This window comes from Gopherus evgoodei, chromosome 8 (assembly GCF_007399415.2).
Source record: "Gopherus evgoodei ecotype Sinaloan lineage chromosome 8, rGopEvg1_v1.p, whole genome shotgun sequence".
NCBI lineage: Eukaryota > Metazoa > Chordata > Testudines > Testudinidae > Gopherus > Gopherus evgoodei.
Genome location: NC_044329.1, coordinates 111,733,556 through 111,754,775, shown reverse-complemented (window position 1 = coordinate 111,754,775; position 21,220 = coordinate 111,733,556). Strand labels below are relative to the sequence as shown.

The 21,220-nt window shown below is 60.1% G+C and overlaps 1 protein-coding gene across 1 annotated transcript; it reads left to right on the top strand.

The window, feature by feature from the left end:
• Positions 1-47: 47 nt before the first annotated feature.
• ATP6V0B (ATPase H+ transporting V0 subunit b) lies at positions 48-15,652 on the top strand. Its single transcript, XM_030572131.1, has 8 exons — positions 48-169; positions 9,685-9,733; positions 10,822-10,905; positions 11,417-11,494; positions 12,201-12,270; positions 13,246-13,297; positions 14,719-14,909; positions 15,336-15,652. Exons 1-8 carry the CDS (start codon positions 103-105, stop codon positions 15,360-15,362), a joined length of 618 nt encoding a protein of 205 aa, XP_030427991.1. The 5' UTR covers positions 48-102; the 3' UTR covers positions 15,363-15,652.
• Positions 15,653-21,220: the final 5,568 nt, after the last annotated feature.

Here is a 21,220-nt window from a genome sequence, read left to right as displayed (position 1 = left end):
CGTGCCGGGGCCATGGCCCGCCCGGTCACATGGTGTGAGTCAGGTGACCTGCTCGAGCCCCGGCCGGTCCTTCCCCGCAGTCCGCGCTGAGGAGCCGCCGCCATGTCCGGGCCGCTGCTGCTGTACACGGGCCTCGGGCTCGGCTGCTGGGCCGCGCTGGCCGGCGTGGGTGAGCCGGGGGGGCGGGGCGGGGTGGAGATGGAGGGGGGTGCGGGAGGCGGTCACTTGGGGGAGGCGGAAGGGGTCAGGGTTGGGGGGAAGGGCGGGGTGGAGATGGAGGGGGGTGCGGGAGGCGGTCACTTGGGGGAGGCGGAAGGGGTCAGGGTTGGGGGGGAAGGGTGGGGCGGGGTGGAGATGGAGGGGGATGCGGGAGGCGGTCACTTGGGGGAGGCGGAAGGGGTCAGGGTTGGGGGGGAAGGGTGGGGGCAGGGTGGAGTTGGAGGGGGGGCGGGAGGCGGTCACTTGGGGGAGGCGGAAGGGGTCAGGGTTGGGGGGAAGGGTGGGGGCGGGGTGGAGATGGAGGGGGAGCGGGAGGCGGTCAGTTGGGGGAGGCGGAAGGGGTCAGGGTTGGGGGGAAGGGTGGGGCGGGGTGGAGATGGAGGGGGATGCGGGAGGCGGTCAGTTGGGGGAGGCGGAAGGGGTCAGGGTTGGGGGGAAGGGTGGGGGCGGGGTGGAGTTGGAGGGGGGTGCGGGAGGCCGTCACTTGGGGGAGGCGGAAGGGGTCAGGGTTGGGGGGGAAGGGTGGGGGCGGGGTGGAGATGGAGGGGGTGCGGGAGGCGGTCACTTGGGGGAGGCGGAAGGGGTCAGGGTTGGGGGGGAAGGGTGGGGGCAGGGTGGAGTTGGAGGGGGGGCGGGAGGCGGTCACTTGGGGGAGGCGGAAGGGGTCAGGGTTGGGGGGAAGGGTGGGGGCGGGGTGGAGATGGAGGGGGAGCGGGAGGCGGTCAGTTGGGGGAGGCGGAAGGGGTCAGGGTTGGGGGGAAGGGTGGGGGCGGGGTGGAGATGGAGGGGGATGCGGGAGGTGGTCAGTTGGGGGAGGCGGAAGGGGTCAGGGTTGGGGGGAAGGGCGGGGGCAGGGTGGAGTTGGAGGGGGATGCGGGAGGCGGTCAGTTGGGGGAGGCGGAAGGGGTCAGGGTTGGGGGGAAGGGTGGGGGCGGGGTGGAGTTGGAGGGGGATGCGGGAGGCGGTCAGTTGGGGGAGGCGGAAGGGGTCAGGGTTGGGGGGAAGGGTGGGGCGGGGTGGAGATGGAGGGGGTGCGGGAGGCGGTCAGTTGGGGGAGGCGGAAGGGGTCAGGGTTGGGGGGAAGGGCGGGGTGGAGTTGGAGGGGGGTGCGGGAGGCGGTCAGTTGGGGGAGGCGGAAGGGGTCAGGGTTGGGGGGAAGGGCGGGGTGGAGATGGAGGGGGGATGCGGGAGGCGGTCACTTGGGGGAGGCGGAAGGGGTCAGGGTTGGGGGGGAAGGGTGGGGCGGGGTGGAGATGGAGGGGGATGCGGGAGGCGGTCACTTGGGGGAGGCGGAAGGGGTCAGGGTTGGGGGGGAAGGGTGGGGGCAGGGTGGAGTTGGAGGGGGGGGCGGGAGGCGGTCACTTGGGGGAGGCGGAAGGGGTCAGGGTTGGGGGGAAGGGTGGGGGCGGGGTGGAGATGGAGGGGGAGCGGGAGGCGGTCAGTTGGGGGAGGCGGAAGGGGTCAGGGTTGGGGGGGAAGGGTGGGGCGGGGTGGAGATGGAGGGGGATGCGGGAGGCGGTCAGTTGGGGGAGGCGGAAGGGGTCAGGGTTGGGGGGAAGGGTGGGGGCGGGGTGGAGTTGGAGGGGGGTGCGGGAGGCCGTCACTTGGGGGAGGCGGAAGGGGTCAGGGTTGGGGGGGAAGGGTGGGGGCGGGGTGGAGATGGAGGGGGTGCGGGAGGCGGTCACTTGGGGGAGGCGGAAGGGGTCAGGGTTGGGGGGGAAGGGTGGGGGCAGGGTGGAGTTGGAGGGGGGGCGGGAGGCGGTCACTTGGGGGAGGCGGAAGGGGTCAGGGTTGGGGGGAAGGGTGGGGGCGGGGTGGAGATGGAGGGGGAGCGGGAGGCGGTCAGTTGGGGGAGGCGGAAGGGGTCAGGGTTGGGGGGAAGGGTGGGGGCGGGGTGGAGATGGAGGGGGATGCGGGAGGTGGTCAGTTGGGGGAGGCGGAAGGGGTCAGGGTTGGGGGGAAGGGCGGGGGCAGGGTGGAGTTGGAGGGGGATGCGGGAGGCGGTCAGTTGGGGGAGGCGGAAGGGGTCAGGGTTGGGGGGAAGGGTGGGGGCGGGGTGGAGTTGGAGGGGGGTGCGGGAGGCGGTCACTTGGGGGAGGCGGAAGGGGTCAGGGTTGGGGGGAAGGGCGGGGTGGAGATGGAGGGGGGTGCGGGAGGCGGTCACTTGGGGGAGGCGGAAGGGGTCAGGGTTGGGGGGAAGGGTGGGGCGGGGTGGAGATGGAGGGGGTGCGGGAGGCGGTCACTTGGGGGAGGCGGAAGGGGTCAGGGTTGGGGGGAAGGGTGGGGCGGGGTGGAGTTGGAGGGGGATGCGGGAGGCGGTCACTTGGGGGAGGCAGAAGGGGTCAGGGTTAGGGGGAAGGGTGGGGATTTGGGGGTGGAGGCAGGAGTCCTGCTGTGTGAAGTCCCTTTTGTCTGGGCAGGGATCCGCCTCACCCCCTGCCCCAAGGCAGCGCCTGCTACTTTCGCTTGGTACCTGCTGGGGCAGGGGAGTTGGACAGGGCTGGCTCCAGGCAGGAGCGCAGGGCTTCTTGTTCCTGTCGCCCGTTATGCTGAGCCCAGGCTGGTGGTGGCCCCCAGACTGTGGCAATGGGCCGGTGGGGGGGGGGTCTGGCTTTGAGCCCAGGCACCTACGGTTGGGCCTTGGGCCGGCCGCCTGGTGGGCTCTGAGCATTCCTCCTGTCCGGTCTGGCTCCGGCTGTGGTGCGTGGGCTGAGCTGCAGTTTGTACCGGTGTGCTTGGCCCTTGGGCTGCGTTCCTTAGCTGGACAGTTGCTTGCAAGTGTCTGCCCTGGTGGGGTAGAGCCATCTAGCTCTTAGTGAGTCCAGAGGCCCCATCTGTCCCCTTTGGCAGCCTCTGTAAAGGCCAGGAATGAAGGACCTTTGGAGACTGAGCCCCCATGTGCCCACAGTGCCTGAGCATGGCAGTGATGGGGGTTTTGGCAGGACCTGCTGTGTGTGGGGTGTGTCTCTTCAGAACAGGGTTGAGGGGCATCAGTGGGAGGCTGTGGCTGGTTTGCATCACCACTGTCTGCTTGACAGGTCCTGCAGACGAGCTGGGGGGAGGCTGGACTGGTCCTGTGGGCCAGCGAGGGTCCAGTCTCCTTTCACTGCGAGGATTCTCCCACTAAGGCTTCCCTGGGATAGGAGCCTCTCTTTCCTGCTGAGCCTGAAGGACTCTATGCCAGTCTGTAGTTGTTCTTGGTGAGCATCCCCCAGGATTGTATTCAGCTGGATCTAGATAGTCACTTTTGGGGGGGCATTTCACTTCAAGCCCTCATGTTAAAGGGGACAGGTCTACCCGTCAGCACAGAACTGGGAGCCAGACCTCCTGGGTTCTGTTCCTGGCTCTCTGACCCACACTGTGCCCTGCTTCACCTCTTCCTCGCTGATAAACGGGTGGCCGGTGATGTTGCGGGGGATAGTCTGGGTCTATCAAGTGCGAGACAAGTTGTCATTTGGCTCAAAAGAGGGGGGAAGGGCAGCAGCAGGACTGCAGGAAAACAAGTCACTGTGGCTTTCAGGATGGAGTAACCCAGCCTCTTCCAGGCTGAGAAGCTGGCTCTCTGTAGCAGTTGTCAGAAGTATGTTATTTTGAGTAGGTGCACGAGTTTTTCCAAGCTTTGGCTTGAAGCCCGTGGCGTAGCAATTTTGCAGCGCAATGGAGATGCCCTGTGGAAGGGCACCTCTCCTGGCAGTGGGGTCAGACTGTCTGGTATCCTTGCAGTTTTGACGGTCAGAGTGTCCCTGAACACTGGGAACTAGTCAGGCCCGTACTTCGATGGAGTTGCAGGTTAGCGCCTGTTCTCATCGCTGCGTCAGGTGGGCATGGACAGCCTGGCTCCTCTGTGAGAGATCACTCCAGACTTCTCCCCGGATGTCCTGTGGGCCTGCACCGCTCTGATCCACCCCCTGCCAAAGTGAACACCACATCGGGAGTCAGCTTAATGAGATCCATGAATCAGGCAGCTCTCAGAGATGTGCTGGGTGCAGCATCTGTGTGACGTGGGCTTGCTGAGCCATCGGGGAATGGTTTCTAGTTGAGGCCGGGTATTGACTGTGCAATTGATGTCCTGTGCAATCCCGGCTCCAGTAAAGGGGAGGCCAGAACCGATTAGCACCTTTGTTTCTGCATTCTTGGATGGTCAGCAAAATGCCAGAGAACCCACTGGGAATGTGCCAGGGCTCGCAGCCTGCAGTGATCCTGCCTCTGGCCTCGATCCTGTGCTGTGCAGTCTGGGAGCTGGCACACAATGGAAACAGCGGCTGTCACTTGGCATGTTTTGTCAATAAAACCCAGGGCCGAATATGTTCTGAGCCAGTGAGAAGGTGCTGTAGGAACCTGCTTTGGTTTGGCCTTGTGCTAGTCAGTGGCAGCTGTGACTGGCTGGGCCTGGGGGCTGCCCTGGTCTGTGGAGCAGGAACTGTAGAACCCAAAACAGTAAACAGCCCCAGTGCAGACAAGTCTGCCCTGGCAGAGACACTCGGGCATCTGGGCACATGTGGGGGTGGGGAGAAGGGAAAGGGGCCCAGAAATGCTTCCGCCCATGCGATAGGAGTGGGAACAGCCTCCCCGCCCTGGGGTGCCTTTGCCAGAGCTGCTGGCGGGAGCAGCGCTGCCCCTTTGCAGGCTGCTCCTTGGGTGCTGTGCAGCTGGGCGGGTTGCTCAATTGGCAAGGATGACTCGTTCCTTCCTCCTTTTGTGGTGGGGCCTACTGGGAACAGTTTTGCTTCCTCTCTTGCGTTCCTCACCCCGTGGCCACTCCAGCCAGAGCTTGGGGTGTTGATTCACCCTCCCCCAGGTTGCGAGGGGCCCCGCTTGGCATATGCAGTCAGGCTGGCAGTAACTGACGGGCGTGTGGTGACCCCAGTCCTTCAGCTCCTAGCGTGGGGAGAACACTAGCCACTGAGGTCCTGTGGCTGTTTTGGGGGGGTGTCTCCCATGGACCCAGGATAGGTCTCCGCAAACAGCCCTGGAGAGGCCAGGACTTTATCCCAGGTCACAGGCTGGCGACAGAGTTCTTTCCAGCCAGTGGGGCAGGAATGGGCAGGGCTGGGGTGTGGGGTCCTGGGCATTGCAAACACCTATTCCTCAACAGAAGTGAGACCCAGCAGGCTGGAATAATCTCCTGGCAGGCACGCGGCTGATCTGGAGCAGGGCAGGGCTAGACACCTCCCTTACCGACCTTCCCTGCCCCAGCTGGCCGCAGACCGGGAGGCAGGCTGGGTGTAGTGGGCTCTGAGTTGCTTTTCATGCAATTTGAGCACTGTCCGGTGAGAAGCCGGCCCCACGTGAACTGCCAGCTCCCTGCTAGCCCCAGTGATTTAGGGGCTGGGGCTGGGCGTCCCTGGGTGACTGACTGTCCGGCAACAGTCAAACGGCAGGGCCAAGCCTGACTCCCCTGCATGCAGCCAGGCCTGTCCCCTGGGCTGGCTGGCTGGAGCATTGACACTGCCCAGAGCAAGCGCCCCAGCCAGCCTGGTGGGTTAACTCTGGCCGAGTCCTTCCGGCTAGAGGCTGGCCACAGATGTGAGGGGCCTGGGCAGCCAGCCACCTTCCCTCAGTCCCCCTAAGGCAGTGGTCCCCAACGTGGTGCTTGCAGGCGCCATGGCACCCGCTGGGGCATCTATTGCACCCGTATACTGGCCGGTGGACAAGCATCTGCCCAAATGCTGCCAAATAGCGGCATCATGAAGAGGAATCGCTGCCGAAATGCTGCTGATTTTCGGCAGCATTTCGACGGATGCTTGTCCACCGGCCATGGTCCTCGGTGGCTCATCGTCCAGCGCCTGCCACCCAGAAAAGGTTGGGGACCACTGCCCTGGGGCAGCCTGGGTGTCGTCCTCCCTGTGTGTTCTGACTTGTGGGGCGGCTGAGTTAGCTGCCAGCTGACTCCGCGAAGGTCTGCTCAATGCATTGAGTGCTCGGTGCTTTAGAGACTGCCAGGACGCCAGCTCCCTGCCCCAAGGAGCCTGTGAGCGCCTGGTCTGTGTGCAGGGTGAGCACTGGCTTGGCAGCAGCAATACAGCACTCACGCCAAATCAGTGCCTGCACTAGGGCTGCCACGGGCTGGACAGCTAGTTCAGTCGATGCAGCTTGTTGGTGGCCCAGGCCTAACCTGAGCTCGGTGGCTGGTGAGCAGGGAGAGGGGAATTGGCCTGGGCTGATGTGAGCCTGCTGATCTGTCCTCTTCCTCCTGGGGCTGTTTATGGCAGTGACAAGGGGGCGCAGGCCTGGGGGAGCCTGTGAATTCGGAGGTGGGGGTGAGGCTGGCAAAGCCCTGGATTCTGGCCTTGGCCTATGGGGAAGGTATTTGATGTTTTGGAGGTGACTTGCAGCCCTCTCTTCCTCCGTGTTCCCTTCTAACTGCTTTGCTGAAGGTGTGACTGACATGCTGCATACACCATGCAGCCATCCAGCCTTGGCTGTGTTACACACCCCCTGTATCTGGTGTGATGCCAAGGCTGGAACATCTGCCTTCAGTTATCTGCTCTTCGAAGCAGGGGCGCGGCCTCCTCTGTGCCTGAGGTGCAGCCTGGACGTTTCTGGGGCTGTGTAAATAATGCACATCTTCTCCATTCTGCAGCTCGATTTTCCAGCTTGCACTTCCTAGTGCCCCTGGGAAGCGCAGAGGAGATGTGCTGTTACTGAGGGGAAATTTCTCACAAGCAGTGTCCAAGGAAGAGCTGGACTGCTGGAAACCGTTCTGCATCAGATGTTCCCGCACTGGAGGGGGGGTTAAGTGCATGTGAATTTCAAACTCTGTAAAGGAAGGAGCTGGATTGGATGAAGCTGTGCCCTGCTGCTGGCCCTTATTTGTGCTTGTTTGAGGCCTGGGTTCTTGGCTGTGACCTGAGAGATGAGTTGTTGGCCTTTTCCTCTTGCAGGCAGAAATTGGTTACTGCTTTAGCTCTGCACAACGTGCTGTGTTTCAGAGCCTCTCCTGCTCCGTGCACTGGTCAAGCTGGCCCCGATTGGGAAGCGTTTGAACTTCCTGGCCGAGTGCTCATGACTCATGTCTTCAGAGCTACTTATTTTCAAAACGCAGCATTTGTACCTGTGGGGTGAGGCCTCCCCCTCCCTGGCCAGCCATAGACCTCTGCCCAGCTTCTGGCCCCAATGCAGCCCCACCTTTCGGCATCACCGGTGCCTGTCGCTGCTCAGTGGGAGCAGAGGGAGATTGATGTGGCGCTGAGCAATTCCCTGCTGCTAAGGGGAGACCTGGGGGCAGTCAGGAAACTGACCCAAGGCTTGTTCATGTCTTGCTGCTATTGCTTGGGCAGGCTCGAGCAGCAGCTGGCCCTGAATCTGAGTGGTGGCTGGTCTCTCTCGTATCCCCTCTGGCTGGCTGGGGAGTGGGACACTTTCAAGTCCTGGTTTGGGTGTCGGGAGTCAAACTGTTTATTTAGGACGTTTTACAAGTCCCTGCCATGTAAACAAACCAATCATCCTTACAGCAGTGAGAGTTTGTTTAAAGAGACCTTGTAAAGGATTGAATCACGGGCTGTGGTGGTGTGACCATGTTCCTGAGCTTCGGTGCAGTGCCCGTGCCACGTGGTTTCCAGTGATTGAATTAGCTGATTGCAAGCGCTTACTGGGGGGCAGGCCCTGCGCTGTGGACACCTCTGTAAAGCAGGTGGTTTCTGTGGGGAGGGTTCTAGGCCCAGTGTCTCTAGCAGGGCTTGTGCCAGGCAGCTGCTGTGAGTGCGAGGCAGCTGGGCTCCTTGCAGCTCTCGGCATCACCGTACTGGGCTGCTGGCGGAGGTGAATCTCACCCCACCAGAGTGTGGCCTGCTGCCCCAGCATGCAGAGGGCACAGGAGCATGACCCCCTGCAGCGCCCTCCGCAGTTCCCACAGTGCTGGGCCCCCCCGCACCATTGGAGCAAGGGGAGAGGGGTTTTCAGGAGTCATGGACAAGAACAAGCCGCAGGTTGGAAGGTGAGGTGATGGGCAGAGCCCACGTGGCCTCAAGCTGTGGCAGTCTCCACGGCTGCTGCAGGGCCTCTGCCAGGGCGAGGGCCAGAGTCCCAGCATAACGGCCCAGGGAGCCCCGCAGGATCATCCCCACCTGTGGACTGGAGAGGCAGGGGTGCAGCACAGCTGTGTGCATGGCTGGGCGAGGTGACGCCGTGGCTAGGAGCACCAGAGACACACTGCCCTTGGGCTCCTTGGTACCGGTCCCCCACGGGTTGGGGGCCGTACAGTCCGCAGACAGCTGCATGTCCTCACGGGAGCACAATCTTCCTAGGTCAGCAGGGACTCAGCCGAGCCTGGGATCCTCCTTGAGCGAAGGGGCTGGTGGGGGCGCTGATGCTGGCACATGCTCCTCCATCCGGCTCGGGCTGTTCCGGCTCATTTCTGTGTTGGGGGCAGTATGGGTCTAGTGCGGTGATTCTCAACCCGTGGGCCACTGGGAGCCCAATTGGCACACAGCTGCAGCCATGTGACGCCCGTAGGCCATACAGGTGGTGTGTATATGGTGTGGATGGGGCCCACATAACACAGCGAGCTGCGTATGCGGCCCACAGTGGTAACTAGGTTGGGAACACTGGTCTACTGGTTAGAGCATGGCTCTGGGTGCCATATCCTGCCGGCACTGCTGCTGTGGCAGCTTCAGCCAGCCCCTGCCAGCGCTCAGCATGTGCCCAGCCTGCTCCTAAGCCAGCAGCCATTCCCGTGCAGGGCTGTCAGACCTAGTGCCCCAGAAACAGGGGCTGCCCAGACCCAGCCGGGTGCAGACTGTCCCTGCCCTGCGGTGCTGCCGGGGCGATGGCTGGCGCTGACTCACGGGTGCGTCGCAGGCTCAGGGTGACAGGGCAGCACGTGAGGATCACTGCATTGTGGAAGGAATGAGCCAGCCTGGCCAAGTGCTCGCTCACACTCCCTGTGAGTCAGGGGCCCCCGCTGGCTGGAGGGGCAGGGCACTGGGTGAACTGGGCAGACCCTGCTGTGCCCCGAGGGCTGCCTTGCCCTGGCTGCGGGAAGGGGCGTGGTGGGCGACCTCATCTGTACCTTCACTGCTGACCCTGCTTTGTGGGTGGAGGAGGGGCCAGATACCACAGTGATGGGCCCAGTAGCAGCACGTGCAGGATCTGTCTCAGTCAGCGTCGGTGCGACGCCCCCATGTGAGCGAATGAGGTAGTCGTCAGGCTGGACCGCTGCTGCTTTCAGCGTATCTGGCGGAAATCGCAGGGGCAGCTGCTGCCGGGGACGCCCTGGGCATGGGGAAGCCACAGGGAACCTGTCCCACCCTAAGCTCCCCAGAGCAGGACTCCCCGTCTGTCTGGAGGGCCGTGCCCTAGAGCGGTGCCTGGCACGGGGCTGCCTGGTGCCCTTCTGTTCGCTGACAGCCAGGCTGCTTGGTTGGTGTGAGTGGCTCACAGCAGCTGGGCTGGGCAGGGTGAGAGCAGCTAAGCCAGGCTGGGGCTCGGGCTGACTGGAGGTTTCCCTCTTGCTCTTCTTTTCAGGTATCTGCTACACAATATTTGACCTGGGCTTCCGTTTTGATGTGGCCTGGTAAGATGGCTTTTAAGTGCCGACCCTGTGGTTGGGCGCCCTGCCTGGGGCTAGGTGGGCTGGGTCCAGCGAGCAGGGCTTCCCACTAAGGGTGCTAGCTGGCATAGGTGACCAGAAAGCAGCACGTGCTCCATCACGCTGGCCAGCAGTCGTCCTCGGCCAGGGTCGTGCAGGGAGAACGTGCCCTTCCTGCCCCGTGCGGCTGCGGGGAGAGACTGCAGCAGAGACCCAGAGCCTTCGTCACTCCCCTAGCGTAGGAGCTGCTCCTCTCTCTGTCTCCCATGGCTTGGAGCCCACTTGGTACTGGCTTGGACTGAGGGCATGCTACACCTGGCTGGCCCAGCGCCCAGCTCACTCCCGCTGTGCACTGTCCCCTTCCACGACTGGATCCTGCCACAGAGCACCGGGCTGCAGCTCTGCTCCCCTCCCCATTGCAGCCAGGAAAGCCTGCAACCTGCCCTCAGCGTCCAGTCGCGCTCTGCTGCCCCTGCCCTGCCCCTTCCTGTGCTGAGTGCTCTCTGCCAGCTGCCTGTGGCTCTGCTTGCCGGCAGGCGCGATCCAGATTGCCCTGGGCTGGGCTGGCTGATTCCCCCAGCAGCTGGCCCTACGCCTTCTTCCTCCAAGGGCAATGGGAACAAGGCTGTCGAGTGTTCTGCTTGGCCTGGGCTGCACCACAGGAGGAGCCTGCCTGGCCATGTCAGGGCTTGGGGGGGTGAAGGCTGGGGACGAGGCATGGCTGGGTCTGCTTGGGAGGCTCTACCACGTGCTGTGGTTCCTTGCTCGGTGCTGTAGACCCCAGGCTGTCAGCTCCCATGCCCTTTCATGGACCACCCACGTGGGCAGCCGTGGGTCTAGGGTGGTTAGGAAAGCCAGTGAAGTGTCTCCGCGTGCTGGAGCCCCCAGCTGGCTGGGCACGCACAGGAGGGTGGCCGTTGCATTGAGGGAGCCCACACAGCAGGCAGCTGTCTCGCCCTCCTCCCATGGAAGGGAGGCGCTGGGCCGTTGGCCCCTGGCCTGTGGCCCTGGAGTGCTGGGATGGGTGGGGCCAGCCCTGACTCTGCGCTAACGAGGTTCCTTTCTGCCTCTAGGTTCTTAACGGAAACCTCCCCCTTCATGTGGTCCAACCTGGGCATCGGCCTGGCCATCTCGCTGTCCGTGGTGGGCGCAGCCTGGTGAGTTGGGTCCCATTGTCTGGGACTGCTGGTCCCGTGGGGTTTGCTGCTCCCAGAGCCTGTCTGCTGCGGGTCCTGCTCGGGGACCGGGACTAGCTATCCTGTGGGTGGCGCTGCCATGCCTGAGTCAGTCCCTCGGCAGTGGCCTGGCTCCGACATCACAGCAGGGCACCCTTGGGTCTGGGGCAGCACCTCTGACGGGCCTCACGCTCCTGCTGGTGGCTCTGGAGAGCTGCCAGGGGATGCTGGTGGCCTGGGAGATGTCAGGGTCTCTGACTGGTCTCTGGGGGTTCTGTGCCAGTGAGTCCCCAGTCAGGCTGACAGCTGCCCTGTGTCCCTGGCTGCCGTTGCTTTTCCCAGCCCGTCTCACCGTGCGTGCCTGTGGCGTGAGCGGGGAGCGCTGGGCATTGTTGCAAGCTCTCTCTGGTCAGCGCTGTGCTCTGCCCCAGGGCACCATCTCCTCGTTGGCAGCGCCCCAGGGCTCCCTCACCGACTGCCCTGTCTCTCACAGGGGGATCTACATCACGGGCTCCAGCATCATCGGCGGGGGAGTGAAGGCCCCCAGGATTAAAACAAAGAACCTGGTCAGGTAAGGGCAGCTGGTCCCCAGTGTTGGGTCCCAGGACAGGACCTGGCACCTGGGGGGAACAGCACCCCAGGGAGCCAGTCAGCAATTCACCTGAGCTGTTCACACTTTCCCAGCACGCTGGCCCCTCTGGGCTGGGCGGTACGGTGCTGAGCCCATTGATCCGCTGCTGGGGCTGGGATCCCAGCCCTGCTAGGGCTCCTGTCCCCACAGCCCACCCCCATCTCCGGCCCACGCGCTCCAGTGTGCGGGGGCACCAGTCAGTCCACACCTGAAGGAAACAGCTTCTGCCCAGGCCTTTGGGCTCCTTGGCCTTGCCCTGGAAATGTGAACCATCCTGAATCACCAGTGCATGCTGGGAAAGGCAGTGCTTCCTATCCCTGGCTGGCTGCAGGCCCACAGGGGCTGTGGGGGGGTAGGGGCTGAGTTAGCTGTGTGGGGTACAAGGCCCCGCACCCTGTTGTCTGCCTGTTGGATTACTGTGGGATGCTTCCCCTCTGCTGGGTGGCGAAGGGCCAGTGCCGCCCCCCGTGGGAGCGTCTCAGCAATGGGGCCGGGGGGCTTAGCAGGGGGAGAGGCACTGGGCTGTGTCAGCATGGGATCCCCACAGGGAGACGACTCATCTGTCAGCATGACAGGCAGTTGTGGGGGGCAGAGGCTGGGCTGTGGGTCTCTGGCTCCAGTTGCTAATGCTGTCCCTCATCCACAGCATCATCTTCTGTGAGGCCGTGGCCATCTACGGGATCATCATGGCGATTGTCATTAGCAACATGGCTGAGGTGCTTGCTGGCGGGAAGGGCAGGGGGGAGGGAGTACCCCCAAGCAGCCCCTGGCGCTCTGCACAGTCTCCCCTGACCTGTCCCTATGGGGAGAGGAGGGGCGTAGCCAAGGCTCAGGGTCTCTTCGCTGCTTCCCTCCAATATCGCTGGGCAGGACAGCAAACCCAGCGCAGGTGCCTGGAAGGGGAAGCCTCTTCCACATGGGGAGTCCCTTGGCTCCCCTGGCCTGCGGTCCTGTCTCTAAATGTACCAGCCATGGCAGTGCCAGGAGCCCTGGGAGCTGGTGGTACTGGGCAAAGCCTGGCGCCCCTCTGGGCTGGGTGCTATGGAGCGTTTCTTGGCTGGGATAATGGGTGCATGGATCCAGGCTCTGTGAAGCCACTGTGGCATGGAGGGTTTGAGCTGGGCTCCAGGAGGGGAGATGGCAGGGCTCTGGTAAACCCTGTTGTTCCAGCCTAATCCAGGCAAGGGGCAGTGCCTGAGCTCACCACTGGAGCAGGCCTGGCCCTCTCGGGAAGGGTTGTGGCTTTGTTGTCCAGAGCAGGGCAGGACTCGCCCAGGGTCCCACCGTGACTTGAATCAGATCTGGCTGTGAGTCTCAGCCCATCTCCCTGGCCTGCCAGTCGCACTGCAGAGCCAGGTGTGTTTGTCCAGTGCAGCAGGGGGGGTGCAACTTGGGCAGGGCAGTGTGACACAGCAGTGTCCCAACCTGTGGGCGACACCTTAGTGGGTGTGTCTTGCCGCTGTACGCCCGCTCAGACAAGACACAGCCGCTGGTTATGTGCAGTGGGAAACTCCCTCTGCCCCGGTATGTGGCGGGGAGGGGCCTATGGAGCAGGTAGCTATGGTCCTGGACTGGGACTCGGGGGGTTCGGGTCCCAGCTCTGGGCAGCCTGTGCCCGTCGCCATTGCAGGGAGCTCTGGCCAGGCTGCTGTATCCCTGCCGCTAACCCTGCACCATGTGTCGTCTTCCAGCCTTTCAGTGGCACCACCCCAGAGACCATCGGTGCCAAGAACTACCATGCAGGTAAGTAGCATCCTGCACCGTGTCTGGAGGGGTCTGTGGGGCCAGCGGATTCTACCCTGAGTGGAGGGAGGCTCCTGCACCCCGGCCCCATGTCAGTGTCTGTTCTCAGTGCACGCTCCGGCATGCTCTTCCCTTAATGTGTGGACCTGGTTCGCTCTCCCCAGTGAGCCATGGGGCCCTGTGTGCGCAGTGCAGCTGTGAGCCCTGTCTGGGCCCGGGGGCAGCGCTCTGCCCTAGGAGCTGCATCTCTCCTCTGGGGCAGGCAGGGCTGGGGAGCAGTGGCCTGTCCCACTTCCGCCCCTGCAGGCCCAGCTGTTCAGGGTGGCAGCCTGCCTCGCCTAGCACTGGGAGTGGGGGTGTCTGGCTGGGTAGCGTTGTACTTAAAGTGCTGCACAGGATCTTTTCAAGGGGAATACATGTATCAATCCACACTGTACCATATGCATACGATATAGCACGTGGATTGATACATGTATTACCAATAAACGTGGTGCTTTGCCTTATTCCCCCGAAAAGATCCTGTGCAGTACTTTAAGTACAACGGTTTGGTGGAGAATTGCGAAAGGGGGAAAGGTACCATGAGCATTTATTGAGCAATGAAGCAAACTTTGAGAAGTATGGAAAAGTGATGATAAACCTTGGAAAGTATTAAGAAGTGATCGCTCATTAAGGGATGCACACCCCCGGTGGTAAAGAGAGGAGGAGAAGTAGCGTTCTTGCTCCAGGAAAAGAGGTAGTGGTAAATAAGAGTAAAGAGATAAGCATTGCTATTTAGGCCCAGTGGGAGGCTGGGTACACTAGGAAATGTTTAAACGTAAGCAGTCTCTTAAGAAGGCTCCCAGAGAGGAGACTGAGAAATTGGCCTTTGTAAAAGATGTTACTGCTTGTACAACACAGCCCTTCCTGAGCCTGCCAGCAGAGCGCCCTGTGCCCTCTCAATCTCCACCCTACTGGGTGTCTGCGGCCGGGCTCTGGACCCAGGATGGCTGCTACAGGGCAGGGAAATGTTGCTTCCCCTTGGATGCTCCTATGTAGCCATAGGTGGGGGGCCAGCCTCTGGGGGCATCTTCCTAGGTAGCTGGGGTCTGGGTTCACACCTCTGCTTCCCCTGCCCCAAACACACAGTGCCACCTGCTCTTGGTGTGCGGCAGCGATTTGAGCTCACCTTGGCACTGCCGGCGCAGGTCACAGGGCCCTGCCTGGCAAAGGCACTTCAGGGAATTTGGCAGCCTTGGTTTGTCCTCTTCATATTCTGCTCTGTCCCCTTAACTCTGCGCTGGCAGCTCCTAAAAGTTTCTTAGCCTGGCCAGTGCCTGGAGTGCCCCAGTGGGCTCTCACAGGAGGAGGCCAAGCCCCTGTGCAAGCCAGGCCTTGGCCTGGGGCCTGCTGCATCTCATCACTCCCTGCCCCACCCCCTCCAGGTTTCTCCATGTTTGGGGCCGGCCTGACCGTGGGCCTCTCCAACCTGTTCTGCGGGGTGTGCGTGGGCATTGTGGGCAGCGGGGCTGCACTGGCCGACGCCCAGAACGCCAGCCTCTTTGTCAAGATCCTGATCGTGGAGATCTTTGGCAGCGCCATCGGGCTCTTCGGGGTCATAGTCGCCATCCTGCAGGTACCGGCTCCTGCCCTCTGGGCCCAGTGTGCTTCTGGGGCCCCCAGACGTGGGCTGCCCAACTCATCAGACAGGCCTAAGTGTCTGCAGGGCCTCAGGGCCCCCAGCAGGGTGATGGGAGGGATGCAGCCACTGCTCTCTGGTGAACCAAGAAGCCCACCCAGGGGACACGGGCGGGCGGGGGGAATGATGCAGCGGCTCCATGTGGTGGCACCATCTGGCCTGGCTACTGGAACCCATTGTGGCATAGCCACAGGGCACTGGAATTGGAGCGGTTTGTGCCCAGGGCTGATTGGGGAGGAGCAGCCTGCGGGTCCTGCAACTTCAGCCAGGCTGCCTGAGCAGGGCACTTGGGGGGCGCTTGGCAGGGTGTGCTCCTGGGAGGGGCTCGGGACGTGTTCTGACCTGTCTCCTTTCTCTCTGCAGACATCTAAAGTAAAAATGGGGGACTGAGCCCATGCCCGTTCCGGCCTGGCCCCCTGCGGGTGTGACTGTACATATTTATTTAATGTTTCTATTTCCTGATCGGGGGCATCGCTTCGCCGCGTTGGGAGCGGGTGCCCAGGTGTATACAACCGCCCCTGCTGGCCCGCTGGCCCCATCTGTGTGTGAATTCGGCTCCCTCCTGTTGGCCCAGCCAGCCAGGGGTGGAGGTTACTGCCTGAGTGTTCCCGGTGTGTGTACAAATCAATCAACCAGTGTAAGTCAGTGTCACGTGAAATAAACATGGTTCCTGTCCCTGCTTGCTGCGTTCTGTCTGTGGCATGCGCTCCCATCCTGCCCTCAGGGCACTGCCAGCCCTGCCTGGCCACGGGACATGGCATTGTTCCCAGCGCTCTTCCAGAAGTGGCAGGGCTAGCTCGGAACTGGCTGGATGCTGCTGTGAGCTATGCTGCTGCCCTCAGCTAAGACGAAAATTCTTAAGGTGGCATAGACCTGTGCCCAGTGTGCCAATGGGTTAGTGGAAGGGGGGCCTGCCTCAGAGTCCTCCTACAGCTGCCTCAGATACTGCTGCAGCTGAGGGAGACCCTGGGGTTGGGCTGGCAGAGAGCTGAGGTTGGGAGTCAGAGGCACAGTGGACATGAAGGGGAGGGTAATGTCATGAGAACGGCCACACTGGGTCAGACCAAAGGTCCATCTAGCCCAGGATCCTGTCTGCCGACAGTGGCCAATGCCAGGTGCCCAGAGGGAATGAACAGAACAGGGAATCATCCGGTGATCCAGCCCTGTCACCCATTCCCAGCTTCTGGCAAACAGAGGCTAGGGACTCCCTGGTTAATAGCCGTTGATGGACCTATCCTCCATGAACTTACCTAGATCCTTTTTGAACCCTGTTATAGTCTTGGTCTTCACAGCATCCTCTGGCAAGGAGTTCCGCAGGTTGACTGTGTTGTCTGAAGAAATACTTCCTTCTGTTTATTTAAACCTGCTGCCTATTAATTTAATTGGGTGACCCATAGTTCTTGTGTTATAAGTAAATAACAATTCCTTATTCACTTTCTCCTCACCAGTCATGATTTTATAGAGCACCATTATATCCCCCTTAATCGTCTCTTTTCCAAGCTGAAAAGTCCCAGTCATTAATCTCTCCTCAGACAGCTGCCGTTCCAAACCCCTAATCATTTTTGTTGCCCTTTTCTGAATCTTTTCCAATTCCAATATATCTTGGTTGGGCAACCCATCTGCACGCAGTATTCAAGATGTGAGTGTAACATGGATTTATATAGAGGCAATACGATATTGTCTGTCTTATCTACCCCTTTCTTAATGATTCCCAACATTCTGTTTGCTTTTTTGGCTGCTGCTGCACATGAGTGGATGTTTTCAGAGAACTATCCACAATGACTCCAAGATCTCTCTCAAGTGGTGACAGCTAATTTATAGTATCAGAGGGGGAGCTGTGTTAGTCTGGATCTGTAAAAAGCTACAAAGAGTCCTGTGGCAGCTTATAGACTAATGGACGTATTGGAGCATGAGCTTTCGTGGGTGAATGACGTGTCTCTGATGAAGTGGGTATTCACCCAGGAAAGCTCATGCTCCAATAACTCTGTTAGTTTGTAAGGGTGCCACAGAACTCTTTGTAGCTAATTTATAGTTGGGATTATGTTTTCCAACGTGCATTACTTGGCATTTATCGCCATTGAATTTCATCTGCTGTTTTGTGAGATCACTTTGAAGCTCTTAGCAGTCTGCTTTGGACTTAACTATCGTGTAGTTTTGTATCATCTAGTAAATGATTCTAGTAGATTGGTGAGGCATGATTTCCCTTTACAAAAACCATGTTGACTCTTCCCCAACAAATCCTGTTCATCTATGCTTCTGACAATTCTGTTCTTTGCTGGAGTTTCCTATAGTGTCCTCAGCCCTGCACCTTATTTCTAGGAAGGTTTAATGTTGAGCAAGGTCATACTGGCCAAGGCCCTCTGAACGCTGCGCCTGATTTTGGGAGGGGTGCGTTCGGGGGCTTAAGACCAGCAGCAGAGCTCCTGCTTGGCCCCACTGCTAGGTGGGCTGGCAGTCGTCTGTGCCTCTGAGTCCAAAGCACAGCAAGCCCCTAGGCAACCAGCAGCTGCGTTCTGGGTGGGGAGGGAGCATCTCTGCCACAACCTGCCCCTCTCCAGGATGGAAAGGTGCAGCCCCCCTGTGCAGCCTGGGTCCCCAGGGGAAGGCTATGGCCAGCCTGCCCACATCAGGCCTGGGTCCCCCCATTCCAGGCAGTGGGGCTGCCTCTGCTATGAGACTGGAGCCACCCTGCCCTCGGTTGTGGATGCTCCTCTTCTGCCTAATCCAGTGGTTAGTCAGTCACTGGCCTGGGGCCCAAGCAGCAGCGGTGGGCACGGGCTGGAGATGGCTTTCTGGGCACTAGATTCTGCAGTCGCCCCTTCTGCCTGTGTTCCCTGCCAGGGCATGGGTCGTGGCTGGGCTCTCGGCTAGGAGGGTACGTGGGGGTGTCTGTAGCTAACCGACCCAGGGACTGCCTGGGATCGCTTCCCCATCTGCCCCCCCCCCGACCCTCCTGGCTGCTCTAATTCAGCTGCTGTATGGCGTGGCTGGGGAGCTGTAGCAGTTTTCTCCCGTCCCCCAATTGGTGAAGAGCTGCCCACATGTCTGTGCTGCAGCTGGGCCCTCCAGTGAGAGGTGGGGGGCCTGGGTGTGAGGGGAAGGGGGACACAGCAGCTCTAGCACGTCTCTGCTATGGGAGGGCCTCGTGCTCTGACACACCTGTCGCCTCGATCTGTCCAAGTGCCTGGGGCCTGAGCCTGTGCAGGGAAGAGAGCAAATGCCTGCAGGTCCTCGCAGGGTGGCTCTGCTGCCTGCTTTGGGAGACCCCGGGGGGCTGGGGAAGGCCAGATCCGGCTGCCCATTGCCCCAGGCTGTGACAGCGATGGGCCGAGAGCAAGGGGGCCTGCAGCGGGGTTAGCACGACATCCCGAGCTGCACCAAGACCCCTGCGGTTCTGCATTAGCGCCTCCTGCGGGATGGGTGGGAGTAAATCGGACGCAGTGAGTGCCCTGGGCAGGGCTCAGGAGCTCTGCTCTCCATTTGCCGCAGCTGGGAGCCAGCGAACACGTCGGGCAGTGGCGGCCAGCAGCGCCTCCCAGGCTGTGCTTCACTTTCATGTAGAGCAGCTCAGCCTGGGGCAGAGCCTGGGGGCCCCAGCCAGTGCCCGTGTGCTCACGTGGAGGGTGAGTAAAGCTACCTGAGCAGGGTTTCTGGGGCCCACAGGTTTCTGTGGCTCTCAAGGGCAGAACCGATTCGTTGTCAAGGTGCAGGACAGGCTGGGACCTGCCCAGCGGGCTGTGGGTGTCGGCTCACTTGCTGTGGCCCGGCCTTAGCCTCTAAGGGGGCACCTGTCCCTTGGGGTCGGGGCTGAGCTCCACTCACCTCACCTGGTCTCTCAGCAGAGGGGATGAGCTTCACTGCCTAGGCTTGGAAGGGAGAGACACAGATTAAATATCAGTCCCATGTCCTAGGAGCTCTCCACGGAGTTCTCGCCGGGGTACAGCCTCCTGCTCTGCCATGGGCATCTGCCACCTCACAGGGGGCTGCCCTGCGGAGCTGTCACACTTGTAACATGCATGTGGGCTCTGGAAGTAGGATCACATTCCTGTGAGCAAGGATCTGTGTCTGGTGGAGCCCCAGAGTGAGTCAGACCAATGTCCAGCTAGCCCAGGGTCCTGTCTTCCGACTGCAGCTAGTGCTGGATGCTTCAAAGGGAATGAACATAACAGGGAAATCATGGTAGTTTCTGCCTTATCATCTCTCCCTTTCCAAAAGGTTTCTAGCAGTCACCCCTCTTATCGCTGCTGCACCTTGAGTGGTGTTTTCAGAGAACTACCCACAATGACTCCAAGATCTCACTTGAGTGGTAACAGCTAATTTAGACCCCATCGTTCCGCATGTACAGTTTGGATGATGTTTCCCAATGTGCATTACTTCACATTTATCAACACTGAATTTCAGCTGCCATTTTGTTGCCCGGTCACCCAGTTTTGAGAGATCCTTTTGTAGCTCTTTGCCGACTGGCTGGGACTTAACTGTCTTGAGTAGTTTTGTGTCATCTGCAAATTTCACCACCTCCCTGTTTACCCCTTTTTCCAGATCATTTAGGAATATGTTGAATAGGACTGGGCCCAGTACAGACCCCCCAGGGCAGGGCAGGCTGCAAAAGGGAGAGCAGCCCTGGCTGGGGTTTATCCAGCCTGTTCTTAAACGCCTCCAGTAATGGGGCTTCCCCACCTGCCCTTGGGCGCCTGTCCTAGAGCGTAAGTCCCCTGGGAGTTAGCCAGCTTGTGTCTAATAGCTAACCTCCAGCTCCCTGGCCGTAGAGTCAACCCATCGTGCCCCCAGCCTTGAATTCTTGTCTTGGTCCATCCCACTAGCAGACTTGCCCCAACTTTGTCTTGCGCTGACATCAGGCTAATGGGTTATAGCTTCCTGGGTCCCCCGCCCCCGTCTCCCCTTTCAATCATGGTGCAACGTTAGCTTTTCCTCAGTCCTCCGCTGTAGCGTGTTCACGACAACACACGGGATTTACAGAGCTCCTCGGCCACGTCTTTTAACATGTTTGGGTGCGAGTTATCCAGGCCTGTGGGTTCCAACGGTTTCCCTTTAATACATGCTGTCTAGCATTCGCCCTAGTTTGTGAGGGACTAGAAGGTGTTTCGTTATCACACTCAGATGTGGACTTATCGTCCTATCACTTTCCAAATACAGAAGAGAACTATTTGTTGAGTACTTCTGTGACTGACAATTTTACTGTCCTGCTCTAATACTGGCCATGGCCCATTGCTAGGATTTGGCTTGTTCCTGATCTATTGAATGGATTCCTTCTCGGTCCTTACCCCTCCGGGCCCTATTCCTCGCTGATACCTTGAGCTTGCCGAACAATCATCTGCATATCCTAACTTCCAATTTCTACTCATTGCTACCAACTTCTCGTTTTCCCATTTTGGTTTGGGGGGTGGGGAGAGGTTGAGTAGCAGCTGCCTTCACCCCCTCTTTTAGCCCAAGGAGGCGCCTGTCCTGATTGCAGAATTGGTTTCTGGGTGTCGAACGCTGCATCCTTAAGCAGTTCCTCACCTTCATGTGTTCTGTTGACATTTCTCCTCTCGATCACCCGCTATTGCTCCCGATTGTTTTCGTACTAGTTGGGAGACTGCCATGCTCGCAAATGAGCTTAGTTCGTGGTCGCTAGCACCCAGGTGTGACGGGTTTGGTCACAGAGACCCCCTTGGGACTGTCAGCTGGTGTGCTGAAACTACCTCTGAGCCTGTTTTCCTGCCAGCCTGGGACTCCAGAACCCTGCCTTGTTGAGACAGACACGCTAGCCTGCTGCAACACTGACCCAGGGTCTGAATCATGTCCCCAAAGCTGCAGGCTTAACTGAAAACCACTCAGCAGGTTACCTGTCTTAGCACCCAGCTCCCAGTGCGATCCAAACCCCAAATAAATCCATCTTGCTCTGTATGAAGCTTATACACGGTAAACTCATAAATAGTCCACCCTCTATAACACTGATAGAGAGAGATGCACAGCTGTTTGCTCCCCCAAGAATTAATACTTGCTCAGGGTTAATTCATAAGTAAAAAGTGATTTTATTAAATACAGAAAGTAGGATTTAGGTGGTTTCAAGTAATAACAGACAGAACAAAGTAAGTCACCAAGCAAAATAAAACAAAACACGCAAGTCTGAGCCTAATACATTAAGAAACTGATTACAGGTAAATCTCACCCTCAGAGACGTTCCAATAAGCTTCTTCTACAGACTAGACTCCTTCCTAGTCTGGGCCCAATCCTTTCCCCGGTAC

Excerpts from the sequence above, each read along its gene's own strand:
- ATP6V0B (XM_030572131.1), top strand. The coding sequence starts at position 103 with ATGTCCGGGCCGCTGCTGCTGTACACGGGCCTCGGGCTCGGCTGCTGG. Across the intron at positions 170-9,684 it reads GGCCGCGCTGGCCGGCGTGG|GTATCTGCTACACAATATTT; the intron begins GTGAGCCGGGGG and ends TCTTCTTTTCAG. Across the intron at positions 14,910-15,335 it reads TCATAGTCGCCATCCTGCAG|ACATCTAAAGTAAAAATGGG; the intron begins GTACCGGCTCCT and ends TTCTCTCTGCAG.